The sequence below is a fragment of the Echeneis naucrates genome, chromosome 9 (genome assembly GCF_900963305.1).
Source record: "Echeneis naucrates chromosome 9, fEcheNa1.1, whole genome shotgun sequence".
Lineage (NCBI taxonomy): Eukaryota > Metazoa > Chordata > Actinopteri > Carangiformes > Echeneidae > Echeneis > Echeneis naucrates.
This window is the reverse complement of record NC_042519.1, coordinates 2,652,254-2,668,763: the sequence shown is the minus strand read 5'-3', so window position 1 is coordinate 2,668,763 and position 16,510 is coordinate 2,652,254. Positions and strand designations below refer to the sequence as shown.

The window sequence follows — 16,510 nt, the reverse complement described above, 5'->3', positions numbered from 1 at the left end:
AAAAAGTATTCACCAAAACATCTGATTTGATCATTTGGGGGTAAAATGGGGGACTGGCTCACTTTTTTTATTTCCAGTGTTATGACCCTCTCTGCCCAGTCTGCCTGTGGCTTTAATTTGTGTGGCTGCTCTGTTTCTGCAGGTACTGGAGGTGGGTGTGGCAGCATCATCAGGAACACTGGCAACACCTGGGGCTCTTCAAAAACCCTTGGTAGTGCAGTTGCTGCTGAGACAATTATTTGGCTGTTGAGTTGACATTTTGATTTGCCTTTCTGCACCCTACAACATTACATTCATACATTGTTCCACTCATGCACTCACCTACACTACTGATTTCACTGATTACACATGCCATTGTTAGGTTAGGTTTTTCTCTTGAGTTACTTCCCTTTTTTTTTTTTAATAAATTGGTTAATTGGCTCTGTTGTGTGCATCTCCCTTCTTTGTCATGACTGTGCGGCCCGATTCATAACAGGGGGCTTGTTGAATCTGATTTGTTTGGTGCCCTTCTGACGTAAGTTAGGTTTGGGAGATGCATTTTGGAGAGGAAAGTTGATTTGGTTCTTGTTTCAGTAAGGGGAGTTTGGTCCTGCAGTATCTCATGTGTTGACATGAGTGGGCAGGTGTGAGCTATCAGCAGTGATTGCATGGTCCTCTAGTGTAGTGTGGCTTTTGTGGAGTTTCCCCTGCGTAGGCATAGCAACATGGTCCATTTGGGCTTGTTTTTTTTTTTGCGGTGTGGGGTCAGAGCTGGGTAACCAGCTTGCTGGTGACTTAACTGAGCTACTGGGTTGAATGTTTAAATAGCCCACCGCTACTCTGCATGAAGACTAGGGGCAGTGAGATAGATAGGTTTGGGATAGGCAGTCTAGATAGAGGGGGACTTCAACATTAGTTGGGGGACGTTGTTGTCTCTTTTTGTGCACTGGATGACCTTGACATCACTGTCTGTTGGTTCAGTGTTTGTTTTGTTTTGTGCATCTTTAGACCAAGGCTATTATGGCAGGGATAGAACATTTTGTTGCTGGCCCATGTGGGGAGTTGCTGGATCGGTGCACTAAAGATCAGTTTTTTTAAAATTGCAGAAGAGTATAAAGTGGATCTAAGTGGTCTTGGTGATTAGGCGGCGTAAAGGGAATATAAAGGATATGGTTAAACTACATTTGGTTGAGAAGTGGGTGCTGGTTGCTAAGTAAGAGATCTGGTCAGTCACTGGCAGCTCAGGCATTGGCAGGTCCATCAGGTAGTTTAACTTTTGAGCAGCAGAAGGAATTGCTTTTATTACAGTTGTCTCATGAAAAAGAGAAACAAAACTTGGAACTAGAAAGGCAAAGGATTTAGATGGATAAGCAAGTGGCTATTGAGCGGTTGCATTGTGAGACAGAGTTGCAGACTGTTAAGTTGGAGTTAGTCAGAGATGGTAAGCTTTCTGAGGACGTTTTGCGAAGGGAAGAAAGTTCATCATCACTGTCGAGGTCCCCAGATGTTGGGAATAATCTGCATCTCTTGCCAAAGTTCAATGAGAGGGATCCTGTTCTTTTCTCTTTTTGAGTGGATTGCGGAGGCAAGGAGCTGGTCTGACTGTGCAGATTTTGCTGCCGCAATGTGTATTGTCAGGGAAAGCACAGGAGGCTTATGCATCTTTAAACAGTGGTAATCTAACTTATAAATCAGTTATGCCTTCTGTATTGAAGGCATATAAGTTGGTCCCAGAGGCATATCGCCAGCGTTTTAGGACGTGGGGAGAAAAGGGTTAAGAAGTCTTATATGGAGTTTGCAAGGGAGCTGACTAATAATTTCAATCGTTGGTGAATGACTTCAGATGTTGAGGATTTTGAAAGGCTGTGTGAGTTGGTTATCTTTGAGCAGTTTAAAAACTCTCTGCCTAGTCGGGTTGCTGAATATCTGAATAAGCGTAAGGTCACAACTGTAACAGAGGCAGCAGGATTGGCAGATGAGTATGCACTTTGATAAAAACTGGCCTGGGGAGCTTGGCGGTGTACCTGTGGTGCACAAAGAGGGTGGTGGTAAGTTACCTGTTGGTCCCAGGCAGTGCTGGAGAGAGGCGGGAATGTGTGCAATAACTGCCGGGAGTCAGGCCATTGGAAGTCAGACTCAGGGCTCAGAAGCTGCACGTTGGAGGCGGGTGTGTGAACTCTGATGCACTGGCTGCAAGTGTTGCTGGTCTTGGGGATGTTGGTGTATGGCAAGGTGGGCATATGAAATCTGGTGTGTCTGGTGGCCCCCCTGAGTCTTATCTACCTTTCATCAGAGATGGGTCTGTGACACAAGTTGGTAATGACACGAAGGTGCCTGGTAAGATTTTGAGAGATACCGAGCGTTACCTGTCCCTATGCATAGGCTGAACCTAGAGTGTGAGTTGGTTCAGGGTGATGTGTCTATGGGTGTGTGACTAGCGTTGCCAGTGGAAGGGATTGATTATAATATTGGTTAATGACTTGGCTGGCAGTCGTGTTTGGGCTAGTGTGTCACCACCTCCAGTAGTCACCCTCTTTCCTTCAGGCTCAGAACAGCCTGATGGAAGTGAAATGCGCTTTCCTGAAGTTTTCCTGGAATGAATGGTAACGCGAGCCAGGTGGTTGAGACTGTCTTGCCATGTTTACCCAATGTTCCTTTGTCTGTGTCTGACAGTGAGCTGCGGAGTCAACAGCGGGCTGATCCATCACTGGAGGAGCAGTTAAGGTCTGTCCTATTAGCAAGTATGTTGAAAAATGTAGCCAGTGGTTACTTTCTTCAAGATGGCATTTTGATAAGGAAGTGGGTGCCCCATGGTGAGGATTTTGTTGGGATCCCATTTTTCAAGTAGTAGTTAAAGCTCTAACACAGTTCATATCTGTGTTTTAGTATTCCTAGAGTCATCCAGAGTGACCAGGATCCCAAGGAGTCAAGGTGCTTTGGAGCTTTTTCATCAGACGCTCAAGTCTCTTTTGCGCGCATATTGCACAGAGCTTAATAGAGACTGGGAAGAAGGGCTGCCATGATTGCTTTTAGCTGCACGGCAAGTAGTGCAGGAAAGTACAGGGTTTAGCCCAAATGATTTAGTGTTTGGCCATACTGTTTGGGCTCCTCTGCCTGTGTTGAAAGATGGGTGGAAGAACTTAGATCCACCCACCAACCTAATTGACTATGTGAATGGATTTGCTGCAGGAGAGTTGGCAAAACAAACAATGGCTGTGTCAAAAGCAAAAATGAAATGGAGATATGATCACAGCGCTGAGGTGCATGAGTTTAGTACTGGTGAGTCTGTCTGTTGGTGAGTTCACCCTTACAGGCCAAGTTTTCAGGTCCTTATACAGCGGTTAAACGTATTTCAGATCAAAATCATTTGATTTCAATCCCTGGTCATAGGAAGACTGTAAAACTGTTCCATGTCAATCTGCTTAAACCATATTATGCTCTCTCCTCTAGTGTGTCCAGTGCTGACCAGAAGGGAGCAATGCCAGTGAGTCCTGCCCTGGGGACTGGTACAGTGGGAGTGGTTTCAGGTGAATGTATGGATGATGTTCTTCCTGAGCCTGATGAGGGTTGTTGTTGGGTCAGTTTAACATTTCAGAGGCCCTTAAGAATTTGAAAGGGTTGCTTGGCCCTTTGACAGAAGCACAGGCTATGGAATTTGAAAAGATTATTTTGAACTATCCAGGATTGTTTGGTGATGCACTGATTGGGTTGAGAATGATATTGATGTGGGTGATGTGCAGCCTATCCGTCAGCATTTTTAAAGAATTTACAGAGTAAGTTTACTCCTGTGAAGTGTAAATATCTAGATGCTGTATTTGGTTGACAATGACATTCCAGTGCCTTCTTCAAGCTGTTTGTTGGTGCCTAAGACTGACAAGACACCAAGGTTTTGTTCAGATTTCAGAAAGGTCAACAAGGTCACAAAGCCAGATTCTTTTCCATTGCCTCTGATGGAGGATTGTATAGACCAGATTGGAGCTGCCAAGTATGTCAGCAATTTTGATCTGCTGAAGGGTTACTAGCAGGTGCCTTTGTCCAAAAGAGCGCAGGAAGTAGCAGTTTTTATTACTCCATCCGTGCTATATTCATGTAGGGTGATGCCATTTGGATTAAGCAATGCACCAGCCACCTTTCAACATGAACTGTGTAGTGGCTGGGCTGGCCGGCTGTGCTGTTTATTTAGATGGTTTAGTGGTCTACGGTGGTTCTTGGACATCTCACATGCAGCGGGTTAGAGCGCTATTTGACCGGTTGACAGAGGCGAATCTCACAGTGAATCTTCCAAAGTGTGAATTTGTGTGTGCAACTGTGATGTACCTGGGTCGGGTGGTCAGACAGGGGTGTGGGCCAAGGTGGTGGCAGTTGAGCAGTTTCCACAGCCTGCCACTAAGGCGCTCATGAGATTTCTTGGGATGGTGGGATATTACCGCTGTTTCTGTAAGAATATCAACTTTTGTGGCACCACTTATGAACTTGCTGAAGGCCAGAGCTCTGTGTGGTCACCTGAGTGCCAGGAAGCTTTTTTGAACATTAAGTCTCTTTTGTGTTCAGTACCAGTGTTGTCCGCACCCTGTTTTGATCATCCTTTTGTCTTGCAGGTGGATGCGAGCCATGTAGGTGCAGGAGCTTTGTTGATGCAGTGAATGGACAGACCAGTTAGCTTCTTTTCTAAGAAGTTTAACCGATATCAGTTGACTGAGAACTACTCAGTCATTGAGAAGGAGGCCCTTGCTTCAATCTGGGCCCTGCAATATTTAGCAATTTATGTGGATTCTGCTGTGGCACCAGTGGTGGTCTAAACAGACCACAATCCACTAACCTTTGGTCACAGTTCCTGCAGTCTCGTGATTTAGACATTCAAAACATTAAAGGTGCACTGTCCTGGGCTCCAGTTTTGGAGTAGATTTATTTGTTCATCTGCTGTTCATTTTTTTTTGTCTTCTCTTGCTCCCTATAGGTTGAGGTTGCTGAGGAGAATGGTATGAACTTTTTGGGTTTTTGGGGTGGTAAATGGTAATATTCATTTTGTGTGGGGTTTATTTATTTTTTGGTTTGTAATCATTTGACGGAAATCCTGTGGGACCCCCCGTCTTATTGGAGAGAGGGGGGTGTCTGCCCAGTCTGCCTGTGGCTTTAATTTGTGTGGCTGCTCTGTTTCTGCAGGTACTGGAGGTGGGTGTGGCAGCATCATCAGGAACACTGGCAACACCTGGGGCTCTTCAAAAACCCTTGATAGTGCAGTTGCTGCTGAGACAATTATTTGGCTGTTGAGTTGACATTGTGATTTGCTTTTCTGCACCCTACAACATTACATTCATACATTGTTCCACTCATGCACTCACCTACACTGATTACACATGCCATTGTTAGGTTAGGTTTTTCTCTTGAGTTACTATTTTTTTTTTTTTTTTTAATAAATGGTTATTAGTTGGCTCTGTGTGCCTCTCTCTTCTTTGTTATGACCATGTGGCCTAGTTTGTGACACCAGTGATAGATACAAAGATCAGTGGAAAGACATTTAATTGAGATCATCATCAAATCTGCTAAAAAAAAAAAAAAAAAAACCCAGCAGTGAAGTGTTTGTGTACATATCTTCTCCACTGAAACTTCATTGCTGATAGTCTATTTTCATTTACATCTCTCTAACAGATAGGATATTAAGTTCATACGGTAACTGGCTTTCTTAGGCTTCCAAAACTGCAGTGCATAGCTCGGTTTAAATACCAGCTGTTGGAACACATCAGATTATGTGTTGAATTTGGAAATCCGATTAAGAGCTTCACCACTGTCCCTTTTCAGCACACTCAAATCAAGAAAATTCATTACACACTGAATTTAATCAATAACTGTTTTCCAGAATGAACATGGATGCAGGATGCAGGTGGATTTGTTGCGTTCAGCATTTCCTCTGGACCAAGCTTTTCTGAAACTAAATCTGACCCTTTGCCTTAAATTGACTGCAGTCTGGTCCTCTCCATCTGCACCCAATGTGCGATGATGTCAGCCTCAGTTTTCCTGGCTTTGATAACTGACTCGGGATCAGCATCATCAGATCCTCTGAGTAAGGGGAAAAAAAAAACACCACAGAAAGCAAACATTAGATTTTGCTTTGCAAGTTAAAAACTGTATCCAGTGGCCAAGAGCTGGCTGTACCTCAGATCCAGGTGGTGGGCTCCTCCAGGAATATTGATGGCAATAAGTGATGAGCTCAGGGACTTTCGCACCTAAACAATAAGAGGGGAAAAAAAAAAGATGGACTCAGAACTGTGAGGCTACCAGTGTCAGTGTGTTTTTGCTCCGTTCAGTCTCCTACCCCTCCGTTTGCCCAAGGGTCCAGATCCCCGTTTGAGAAAATGATGTTGCTGGCTGTGGAGAGGGCTGAACAAGAGGAAGCTTGTTAGAAACAAAACAAATATGAAAATGCAAATCTAAATCTCTTCCAAAATGTAAATTTCCAATAACAAAGAACACAAATAGAACCTCTTTTAAAATAACTACTATCAAAGCATGACACTATAAGCTGCTGAATTAATGGGAAAAAAAAAAAAAAAAAACCAAACCCAAAAACATCAGGCCATAGTTCAACTCAGTACCAGTCTAAAAGGTTTTGGAAATCTGCATCACAACAAAGTCAAAACCATCAAAACGGACTGAACATATTTTGAAATGGAGTATGAGATATGCATCAGTTTTAAGATACATTTGTTCCTGTTTGGAAATTTTAACATATCACCATAGTAATCATCCATAAGATATATTCTTTTGAAATAACTGCTAAGGAATATTCAATTGAATCCATCATGCCATGAATAAATATGTCACGGGCAATGTCATACATTTCTGAAGACTCCAGTAGAGCAACATTCATACGCACTGCTAATTTATCTCAAACTGTCAGTAATGCAACCTCTCAGTGCATTAAATCTCTGTACTTTTCATTTCTAGATCACAGCCCAGTATTCTGTAATGTTTCGGGTCAGTCTGATGTGTCTTAGTCAGCGGTACTCACCATCGCCCCAGAACTGGGCTTTGAGCCAACCTGGTCTTGGAAGCACACCCCAGCGTTTAGAGCAGTAGAGCTCACGCTCTTTCTCAGTGAAGGTGATTGGAGGAAACATGTCTGTCACATTGTTGCTTTCATAGCACAGATTGATTTCAGTGCACGCCTGCAACCATAACAGGAGCAGCAAAAGTACTAAAATTATTGAGATGAAGCGCTGCAGTTGATAAGATAAAACCTGTCTATTATGACACTTTCAAAACTTTAGTGACACTCAGTTCAGTGGCCTTTCTAGGTGTAAAATAAACAACTTGCATGTCTAAAGTGTTTTGTGTCTGTAAGTATATCAAGACTAACCGCAATTTTGGTTTGTTCACAGCAGATTTAAGTACATTTTTTAATGACATTTTTTATTTGAGAAATTATTCTTCACTTCCAACACTTTCAGTTTCCGCTGGTTCTTAACAACTTGGACATTGTGTGATATCAATCTACAGTATAATCCTATAGGTTACTGCTGTTTTGATTAAATGCAGACACTGTTTGTGTTGTGTACTGTGGATGTTGGAGTACCTGGTAGTCCCAGGCCTGGCTGTCGAAGCCCAGTCCACATCCAGTGGGATCAGCACATTCGACATACAGACTGTACAGGTCAAAGCAGGTCAGCAGGCCGGTAGAGTTGTACACGATACCTGTAGGACAGGAAGCCTTTTGCTTAGTTAAGTCCCTTCAGGACAGAGTGGATGAGGAAGAGTCTCTTTTTTTTTATAAACCAATAAAGCTTTTCATAAGTTCAATTCTAAAAACAAAACAGAAAAAAATGTCATCTAAATCAAATCCATACAGCAGACTAAGTAAGTGTCAGTCCTCCATGGCTAATGAGCTGCCATTTTGAAGCATCCAGTTTGTAATGTGACCATCACAGAACAAAACATTTTGAGGAGGAGGAAACTCTGTAGAATCCAAGACTGACACCCTGGCCTTGGGTCTAGAAGCGCCAGAGGAAGTGGCTGCTGCTGACCAACATTAAGACAAAGCCTTCAGTTTGACTCCTAGAATGAACTAAAAATTTTAGTGGTGAGAGTAAATTATGATGAATTGTGATTTCAAACTTGGACCAACATCCATCTTCCAGCCACTACATAATCCATTCATATGATTTACCTGCAGTGTTTCTGAGGTTGGCAAGAAGGTCAGATCCACTCAGCATGGTTTCACAGGCCACCTACAAATTAGACTTGGTTCAGGTGTTTTGGTAAAACAGAACTGAAACAGATCCAACCCGAATGAAGAGCAGGCCCTCCTACACAACTTCCACGCAAGCATGTCGAGTCATGTCATATTCTTTGAAAAATGTGTATTTATATTAATGTATTTGTCTTTTTCTTTTGTATGCCCTGTAAACGTGTTTATATCCGCAAATTACATTTGTTCTTTTGAAAGCAGTTCACAAGTCACTGTTGCTGCAACACATTAACTGTGAATGCAAATACAATTTCCTATTCCAAACTTTTGGACATTAATATTAGCAAGCATACATTTATGTTGGATTTTTATGATATAAATCAACAATCAAAAGGACTGAATATGAAAACTTTCTGTTCTGCTTATGCAATGTGTGATACACCTCACTTATCTTGATCTGTGGTTTTCACACTGTGTATACCTTGACGGGGTTTGCCGGCATGTTGCCCATGAAGTGAGTGCTGTAGGGGTAATCCAGCATGGCCATCAGGGTGAATGCATTCCTCAGCAGGCCGTACAGCTGTTGGATGTCCTTAGCAGATGTTGGAGGTTTACACAGAGCAAACTCTGACTGGATACGACTGTAACCTGGCAGATATTGACTATTAATCACAGTTACTACACTTAGATGATGGACTTCTGCAGCAAAAGTTCACTTTGGCGAAGAAAAATTTAGATTAAAATAGCTTGTATACTATCATCTGATGTATGTGCCCACACCAGACACCCAGGTAAAAGTGAAGGATGTCCTTCAATAAAATAATCAGTAAAATATCAGTCTATTTCACTTCATGCACAATGTTTAACAATGTCTTATCTGTTTCAGACATGAAACCATCATTTTGTAACTGTTAATTCAGGTAATAACATTCACTTAAATCTGTTAACTTAAACCAGCCATAAACTACATGCAGGAAAGGAAAGACTGGTTTTTTTAAAAAAAAAAAAAAACACCATGTAAAAAGTGCATGGAGATGTGGAAAGTTTGTATATGAAGTTGTTGTACCCCCCCACTGAGCACATTTAACAGATTTACCTTGATGTTCAGCTAATTCTTTGAGCTGATGGAACGCTCCTCTCACAGCATCTCTGCATTTTGGGGTAATGCCTTCAAAATCCTTGGGACGAGAAACAACTTGCAATCATCAAACATGCACGTTTATATAATCACATACTGTTCATGATGGTGCATAGATTGGTTTGTTAAGGTGAAGTAGAATTATTCACAGAATGAGGACCAGTAAAATGGAGCCACTTGTTAACTTACAGCTGTAACATCTCTAAAAAACTGCTGGGGATCTCCCAGGCCAGCAGTGGACAGTATGGGGGCGCTGGCTGCCAGAGCTCCAGCCACTTTGTTTGGATACTTCAGTCTCATGTAGACGGACAGCATTCCACCATAACTGCAGAAACAGCAGACAACCGAACACTTTATACTTCAGGGTGAACTAATACAACCTAATACTTTGAATCTGTGTCTCTTATCTTATTCATGTCTGGGCTAAAACAGACTGAAGAGTGGTTTTTAAGTATCTATTTACACATATGTAATCAGAAACTTGTCACTGGGCCCTTCACTCACTCGAGTTTGTTAAATATGGCATCTGATTTCCAACCACAAGTTGATCTGGAAACTGGAACTGAAATTTTTCATTTTTTCATTAAACAATAACTTGACTGACAGAAAATGTTATTGAGTGGTTTCAAAAGTAAGGTGAGTTGTGTGTTTAAAGCAGTTATTTCATGTTTTTCTTTGTCTTTTAAATATGAATTTGATGCGAAATTAGGGGGCGAAATTTAAAGACTGCCAACTAAAATGTACTTGGATATTTAAGAAATAAGCATTAGATGAAATTCCATATTGAGGCGATTCTCAGCTCGGTGGATCCTACCTGCCTCCGAACACGATGACGGGACTAAGTGTGGCCTCCAGCTGCTGTTTCAGCTCAGTGATCATTACAACGTAGTCGGCAAGAGCCTGCTCCACTGTCAGCAGGCTGATCTGAGGGATGCTGAAGGAGTTGTTCCCAAAGGGGAGAGACCTGCCGTAGTATCTCTATAAGGCAGAAAATGATGGTGCTTCATCAACCAAGCGACACTGTGCACCCACACAGAGGAAGCAATCTAAACATGCTTAATATTTTCAACACCACAAAAAACCAGAGAAAGGAATTAGAGGGCATTTAAAAAGTGGGCACATTTTTTATCTTTTCTGGGCAACAAAGTATGTGGTCAATACTTTATATATGTGTGTGTGTGTGTGGTTTCCTTGTTAAAGTGACTGATTAAAAACAAACTGCCTTGTAAAACTGGAGAGGAATGTGGGAAGAGGAAATCTGGTGACTGAGTCAACTTTAACCATTTCTCATTTTGTCTTGTCACATGAGCTGCATGCTCTCCTCACCCAGAAATGTTTGTTCAACTATGAAAACGGAGCGTTTTCTCACATGTTCAGCAAATATGACGAGGGCCTTCTGCTGAGCTGCCAACTCTGTGATGAAGCCCGAGTTGAGGGCGAACTCCCAGATGTCTCCCTCATTCCCCGTGTAGAAGAAAATGGGACCGTGGCCTTTCTCCCAGTACTGATCTAACAGGAGAGGGGAAGACATGCTGAGTCATTTTGTCAGTCACCGGTTGCATTTGTAATGGAGATGTGGTTTTACCTGTGATCAGGTAACGCTGACTGAATGTCCCGTTTCCCATGCTGTTAAAGTTGAAGTGATCCAGAGTCTGACTGAAGTACTTCTCTGTGAACTGAGCTTCAGTCTTCAATCCGTGGCCCTCTCCTGACTATGAGAATGAATGACATGTAGATTATAGTGGATGCTTTTCACAAACTTCACACAGCTGCTGAACTGAATTAGCGCCAAGTGATTCTGTCTCTAATTCAGTGGTATGATTGAAAGTCCTTGAAGCGCAGTCACTTGTTTGACAGAATGTGGCTGATGATAAATCTCCGCAAAACTGTTGTAGTTAAAAAACAAAACAAATTAAAAAACACTTCCTAACGGCTTTTATGTAAATTAAGTGAATGTGTGATTTGTTGACCCTTAAATAGTGAAATTAAGGCGGAACTGACGTTCAGTAAAGGAAGCAACAGCAAGGAACAGAAAGCAGCTCTTTACCTGAGAATGGCTGCCCGACAAACCGAGCAGCAGCTGCACATACAGCAGGAACACCATGCCTGACAGAAGGCCGGACATCTTCTCCATGTTCCTCACATTACCGACAGAACACCGGAGAGCTGCCCAACGTTTCAGGGTAGGCTCACACGCCTGCGCAAACGGCGGCTGTCACGTGACTTATGTTATGGTCTGTGCTGCGTTTAGGACCGAATCGTAAACTTGTTCATTTGCAGATTATAAACATTCTAGAGTATACAATATAATAACCATTATATATAACTGTATGGAATAAAAACTAAGGACTGCCATTGATAAGCCATAATGCTTGACCAAAATTAAGTTGGCCTACACTGTGTGATAACAAAGGCCATCAATATCTTTTGATGGATTTGCAGAGACACAAACATTTTCTATTTCATTGTAAGATCTGTTTAAAAACACAGCCAAGCCCAGTCTAGATGCCGAGATCTGTGAAGAGACCTGAAGACAGGTGTTGCCAGGTGTGCCTTTAATAGTACAGGTATGTATACTATTATATTGTGACAAATTAGTTAATGAATACACCTCCACCACTTTATTTTTTTTAACAAAAAACTAAAAGAAATTGACAATATTGGACAAAATAATTCCAACTTGATTCAGCTTTTGCCATTGACAGTAGCAGTAAAGTGAACATGGTTCATCTAGAGGTGGTTCATTCAACTGATAACAGACGGTTTTATTTCATTCTTTTTTATTTCAAGGGACTTTGCTCCATACAAAATGTTTAATGTAGAAACAACTGTAGAATTCAAAGGCTGGCAAAGAAACATAAAATCAGGCAAACAAACATCTCATTGACTCCCGAGACTCAAATAAAGGAGTGTTCCAGCTCTGCTGCATGGGTGGAACTATCAACAATGTTCAATACTGTCCTGAATAGAAATTTGTCTTTTCAACAAACCTACAATTTATATCAAATATTAAAAATCAACAACAAAATAACACAGAGTATCTAAAAGTACTAAGTTTTCTACATGCACATACATCAGAGCATGCAAACGTTTGTGTTTATTTTCTCAAGAAAAAGCTGCATCTACGCTGCCTGTAGTGCAGAAATAAAGAAAGTGGATCGCTTCTACTGTTTGGCATCTGATAGTTGTGACTTGGACACAGGTATGCTTCATTTGATGCTACAGAGAGGCCACATAGGAACAGGTCCATTGCAAATTTTTCTGCTATAGAGTCACAAACCCTTAAAAATAATGAATTTGATCTATCTGCAGAAGAATGTGTTTCTGGCTTTGACAAAAATAATCACTTGGACAGTATTCAAGATTGATTCTGAAAACCGCTTTTTTATGGCCTAAAAGGAAACACCTCCTCCCATATTGTTCCTCTGTGTTTCCATTTGACATTGCCAAGTGTGTAAATGCTATGCATGCAAATATATGTATAAAGTATATTCTGCTTCTTGTTTACACTTTGTGCCTTTATGCATTTTAGACTTTTTTTGTCAGCATTATTTTTTCAAAGCATTTATTATAAAACATTTGGTCACACTCATGCTGAAGCTTAAATCTGAAAAGACCAGCATGTTAAGCTACAGAATGGATTGAGAAATGGGTTTGTCTTGTTGCATAGCCCTACTCTACGTCAGGCCCATTTAGTGTGTCACTATGGTTTAACAAGGTCCATATCTCTGAGGGGTCTCTAAGCAAATCCTCCACATAAACTTTCTAACTAGTCAGAAGCTGCACAGTTTAAAGTCTTTCAATCATGTCGCAAATCAGCATGACAGAAAAACTGAACAGCACATCAACATTCCTAAATCTGATGTTGATGCCAGTGTGTGCATCAAGCAGGTTGCATATTATTGATCAGAGCAGAGGACAGTTTCAGGCAACACCACGCTGTCCCAGAGAGCTCTGTGACAGAGATCAGTGAAGCAGCAGGGCAGCTGCTGACCTGTAGCAAACCTTGAATGAAAAATCTACCTTCTATTTTTGTCAGTTCCTCTTCTGATCATTGAGAGAAATCAGTGAAATAGTCATAGTTCTGCACGGTTCACGAGTTGATATCACTAAACCAGACTCTTCAGTATTTCTACAGTATTTCATTTCTAAAGAGTTAATTTCCCAGAGTGCATTTCATGTCCAAACAAATAGGCAGGATTTCCTCATTTTTAGCATTCAAAAAATGAATTTTATTTATTGTGTCCCAATTTGTGTTCTGTCTTAAGAATCAACTTGTTACCAGTTTTTGTCAAATTTTTTCCAGTCAGTTATTACAGATTATATACAAGGAGTCATGCATGTTTGCTTGTATAAATACAAGGTACCCTGTATAAATACAGAATTTTGAAAGACACATACATTGAATTTGGAAGTAAAGGGCGAGATCTGTTTTCTTTTTCCGAAACTTACTAAATCTTCTTCATTCATCATGCCCTGAATTTCTGCTGGGTGCTGGGGTTGACCTCTTCTACTCAATAAGTAAAATTTATTTCTAAAAAGTTCAGTGGCATCATGTATTGTGTGTCCTGGTAAAATAACTTTTGATAGTTAGAGTGATGGTTTCTTCTGTCTATCAGCTCAACAAAGACAATATTGCAGTATATTTATTTTTTTTGCTGTTGCTGTTCAGAGTAAGTACATGACATGAAATTGGGACACAGCTATTGATGCTTTTGTTTGTTTTCCATCAATGCGTGAAAAGAAAAAGAAAACTTTTTCACACCTGATGTTTCTTATGAGGGATTTAGCTGTAGCATGTGGTGCTGTTAAACTGCATGGTACAGCTGCTACTGGAAAAATCTCAACCTGACATCACCCAAACAGCTTTTTGCTAATTAAAGATCACCATGAAACAAACTTGACCCAGAAATACAAAAAAATATCCAACAGATGATGGTTACTGATCTTAATTTGACTTTACGTACGTACACACGTACAGAAACACACACACAAACACACATATAGGGCCTGACTTGACTTAAATACCCAGAAACAGTAAGAATGCATTACTCTTTGCTACTGTGGGTCCTAAATCAGAAAGTGCTCAACCACACCCAGTCTGGTTGGACCTCAGCTGGCCTGCGCACACACTCAACAGTCCAAGCTGTAAGGTTTACACAATGACATCTTTTCCAAAAAATATACACAATGTGTTACTGGCATTAATGTAAGTGGATAGATATATTTATGCAGTTTTTGTAGCATTTCAATGTTATTCTTGCTCCCCGCGTATATGTGTTTATGGTTCATCAAAAACGAGCAAAAATCAACTTTCAATTTTTTTCATTCCTGTCTTTTATGCCAACTGTAGGTGTCTTTTCCCTCCTTGCAGTAAGGCAATCTGTACAACATGTTTTCCTGCAGAGCTACATACAGAATAAACCAAACATCTACTCAAGTGGGATGCATTAGAAAACAGTTGACATTGCATCTTTTTCTACAGTATATCTAAAAGGATAGGCACTTTGTCTTAAAACGTTGCAAAGAAGTCTGTAAGAAACATTTGACCTGGAACGATGGCAAACCAAAAGCAATTCGCATAAGACACTCCTTTGTTTTTTCATGTCATACAAAAAATGACACAAAGGAAAGAAAACATCTACATGTAAATTTTTTATAGAAAACAAATCAGTCAGGTACTTCTCAACACCCTGGGTTGCTTCTCTCTTCAAGTTTGCAAGAATCATTTTACAGATAAACAATCACAGCTGCTTGTTCAGCAGCACTTCATCTGTTCGACTCAAACAAAGGGAATGTCACAAAGGATTAGGCATAATCATAGAATGGTAGATTCCTAAACAAAAGAAGATCAAAGTTATATGTACAGTGTCACAATATGTGAGGTTTTCCATAATGTTCTATTATCATTTCACTGAACCATTGATCCTGTTGCTGTGACGTACGGTGCCATCACTTTCTGTGAAACTGACATATTGACCCTCAAACACACATTAAAATTTGTAACCAGTTTGCTCTGCAGTGGGTTGTGCTGTTGGGTGTAATGACAGTGTTGAAGAATGTGAATCGCCCATAAGTAGCTGATAGACACACAGCTCAGGCGTCTTTGGCTGTTTTTGCATCAGCGGATAGGAACTGCTTCTGCATGTGTCTCTTTCATTATTGTGCATGTGTGGTGTTCAACATAACGGCCTGGAAAAGCTTCTGTCAGTACACAATTATAGCAGTTAGACAACATATCATGGCAGGTTAGAAATACATAATTGTGTACATGAAAAATTAAATGTGTGAGTTTTCAAAGAATCTGAAACCTTAGCCAAATTACCCCTTTGATCCCTTTTACTCAGCTTTAGGTTGATAGCCCACAGCTTTGACCCTACGATTTAGTCTCATTTGTTTTGTTTTTTTCTCATTTCCAACTCATTTCCAGCAGCAGTAACACTGTGATAAACACGTTGAACTCGACCTGCTCAGCATCAAATAGAGTCAAAAACAGTTAGCGACTGGCTGATGAGGGTGGTGGAGCATTTAAACAACTGTAGAACCGGAGGAGTTGATGGCAAGCAAACCAAAGCTAATAGGAAAGCTGGAATCTTTGTGTCTACTGGACACCGCTAGCTGTTTAGTAACATGCTGGCCAAAAATGTGACGCTATGTGTCTTTATAGCAGGATGAAACACTCTGTGCTGCTTTAAGTTTTTGCAATTGCTGCAAAGAATCCTGTTTCAGTAAATCAGCAAATCAACTTGCAAAGAAACAGAGAAATACAGCAGCATTGTGTCACTGGAATTGTTTCCCTGAAATACAGAATGGAGACAACAGGTCTGGTGGTTTAACCACATCATCAAAAAGTCAAGAAAATATAGTCCGGTCTATGATATAATGCTGTTTGAGGGTCATTATGGTCATGTCAACAAAGGACTAAAGTAAAAGCAAATCAAGGATAGCTACTGAAAAATCAGATTTTGGCAAAAAATCTAATTTTCCTCTAATTCTGCTTCATAATGCTATGTGCCCTTTGACAAAGCTGACAACTTCTCATTTACATTCTCCCTGTTACGATGTTTTCCCTAACTTTAGCTCTCTAAGTTGGGATTAAAATACAGCATTAAATATACACAGTGACAATGTAAACTAAAGCCTTTAAAGATGATAAAACTCATCACAGTTCCTCAAAAATGCATTAAAAAGGTTGGTTTAAAGCCATG

At 40.8% G+C, this 16,510-nt stretch overlaps 1 protein-coding gene across 1 annotated transcript; it reads right to left on the bottom strand.

Annotated features, from left to right (window-relative positions):
* Positions 1-5,530: 5,530 nt before the first annotated feature.
* dpp7 (dipeptidyl-peptidase 7) lies at positions 5,531-11,490 on the bottom strand. Its single transcript, XM_029511105.1, has 13 exons — positions 11,350-11,490; positions 10,888-11,014; positions 10,672-10,811; positions 10,117-10,280; positions 9,492-9,627; positions 9,261-9,342; positions 8,646-8,812; positions 8,144-8,204; positions 7,553-7,671; positions 6,989-7,145; positions 6,293-6,357; positions 6,133-6,203; positions 5,531-6,036 (listed from the first exon to the last, which is right to left on the bottom strand). Exons 1-13 carry the CDS (start codon positions 11,434-11,436, stop codon positions 5,928-5,930), a joined length of 1,485 nt encoding a protein of 494 aa, XP_029366965.1. The 5' UTR covers positions 11,437-11,490; the 3' UTR covers positions 5,531-5,927.
* Positions 11,491-16,510: the final 5,020 nt, after the last annotated feature.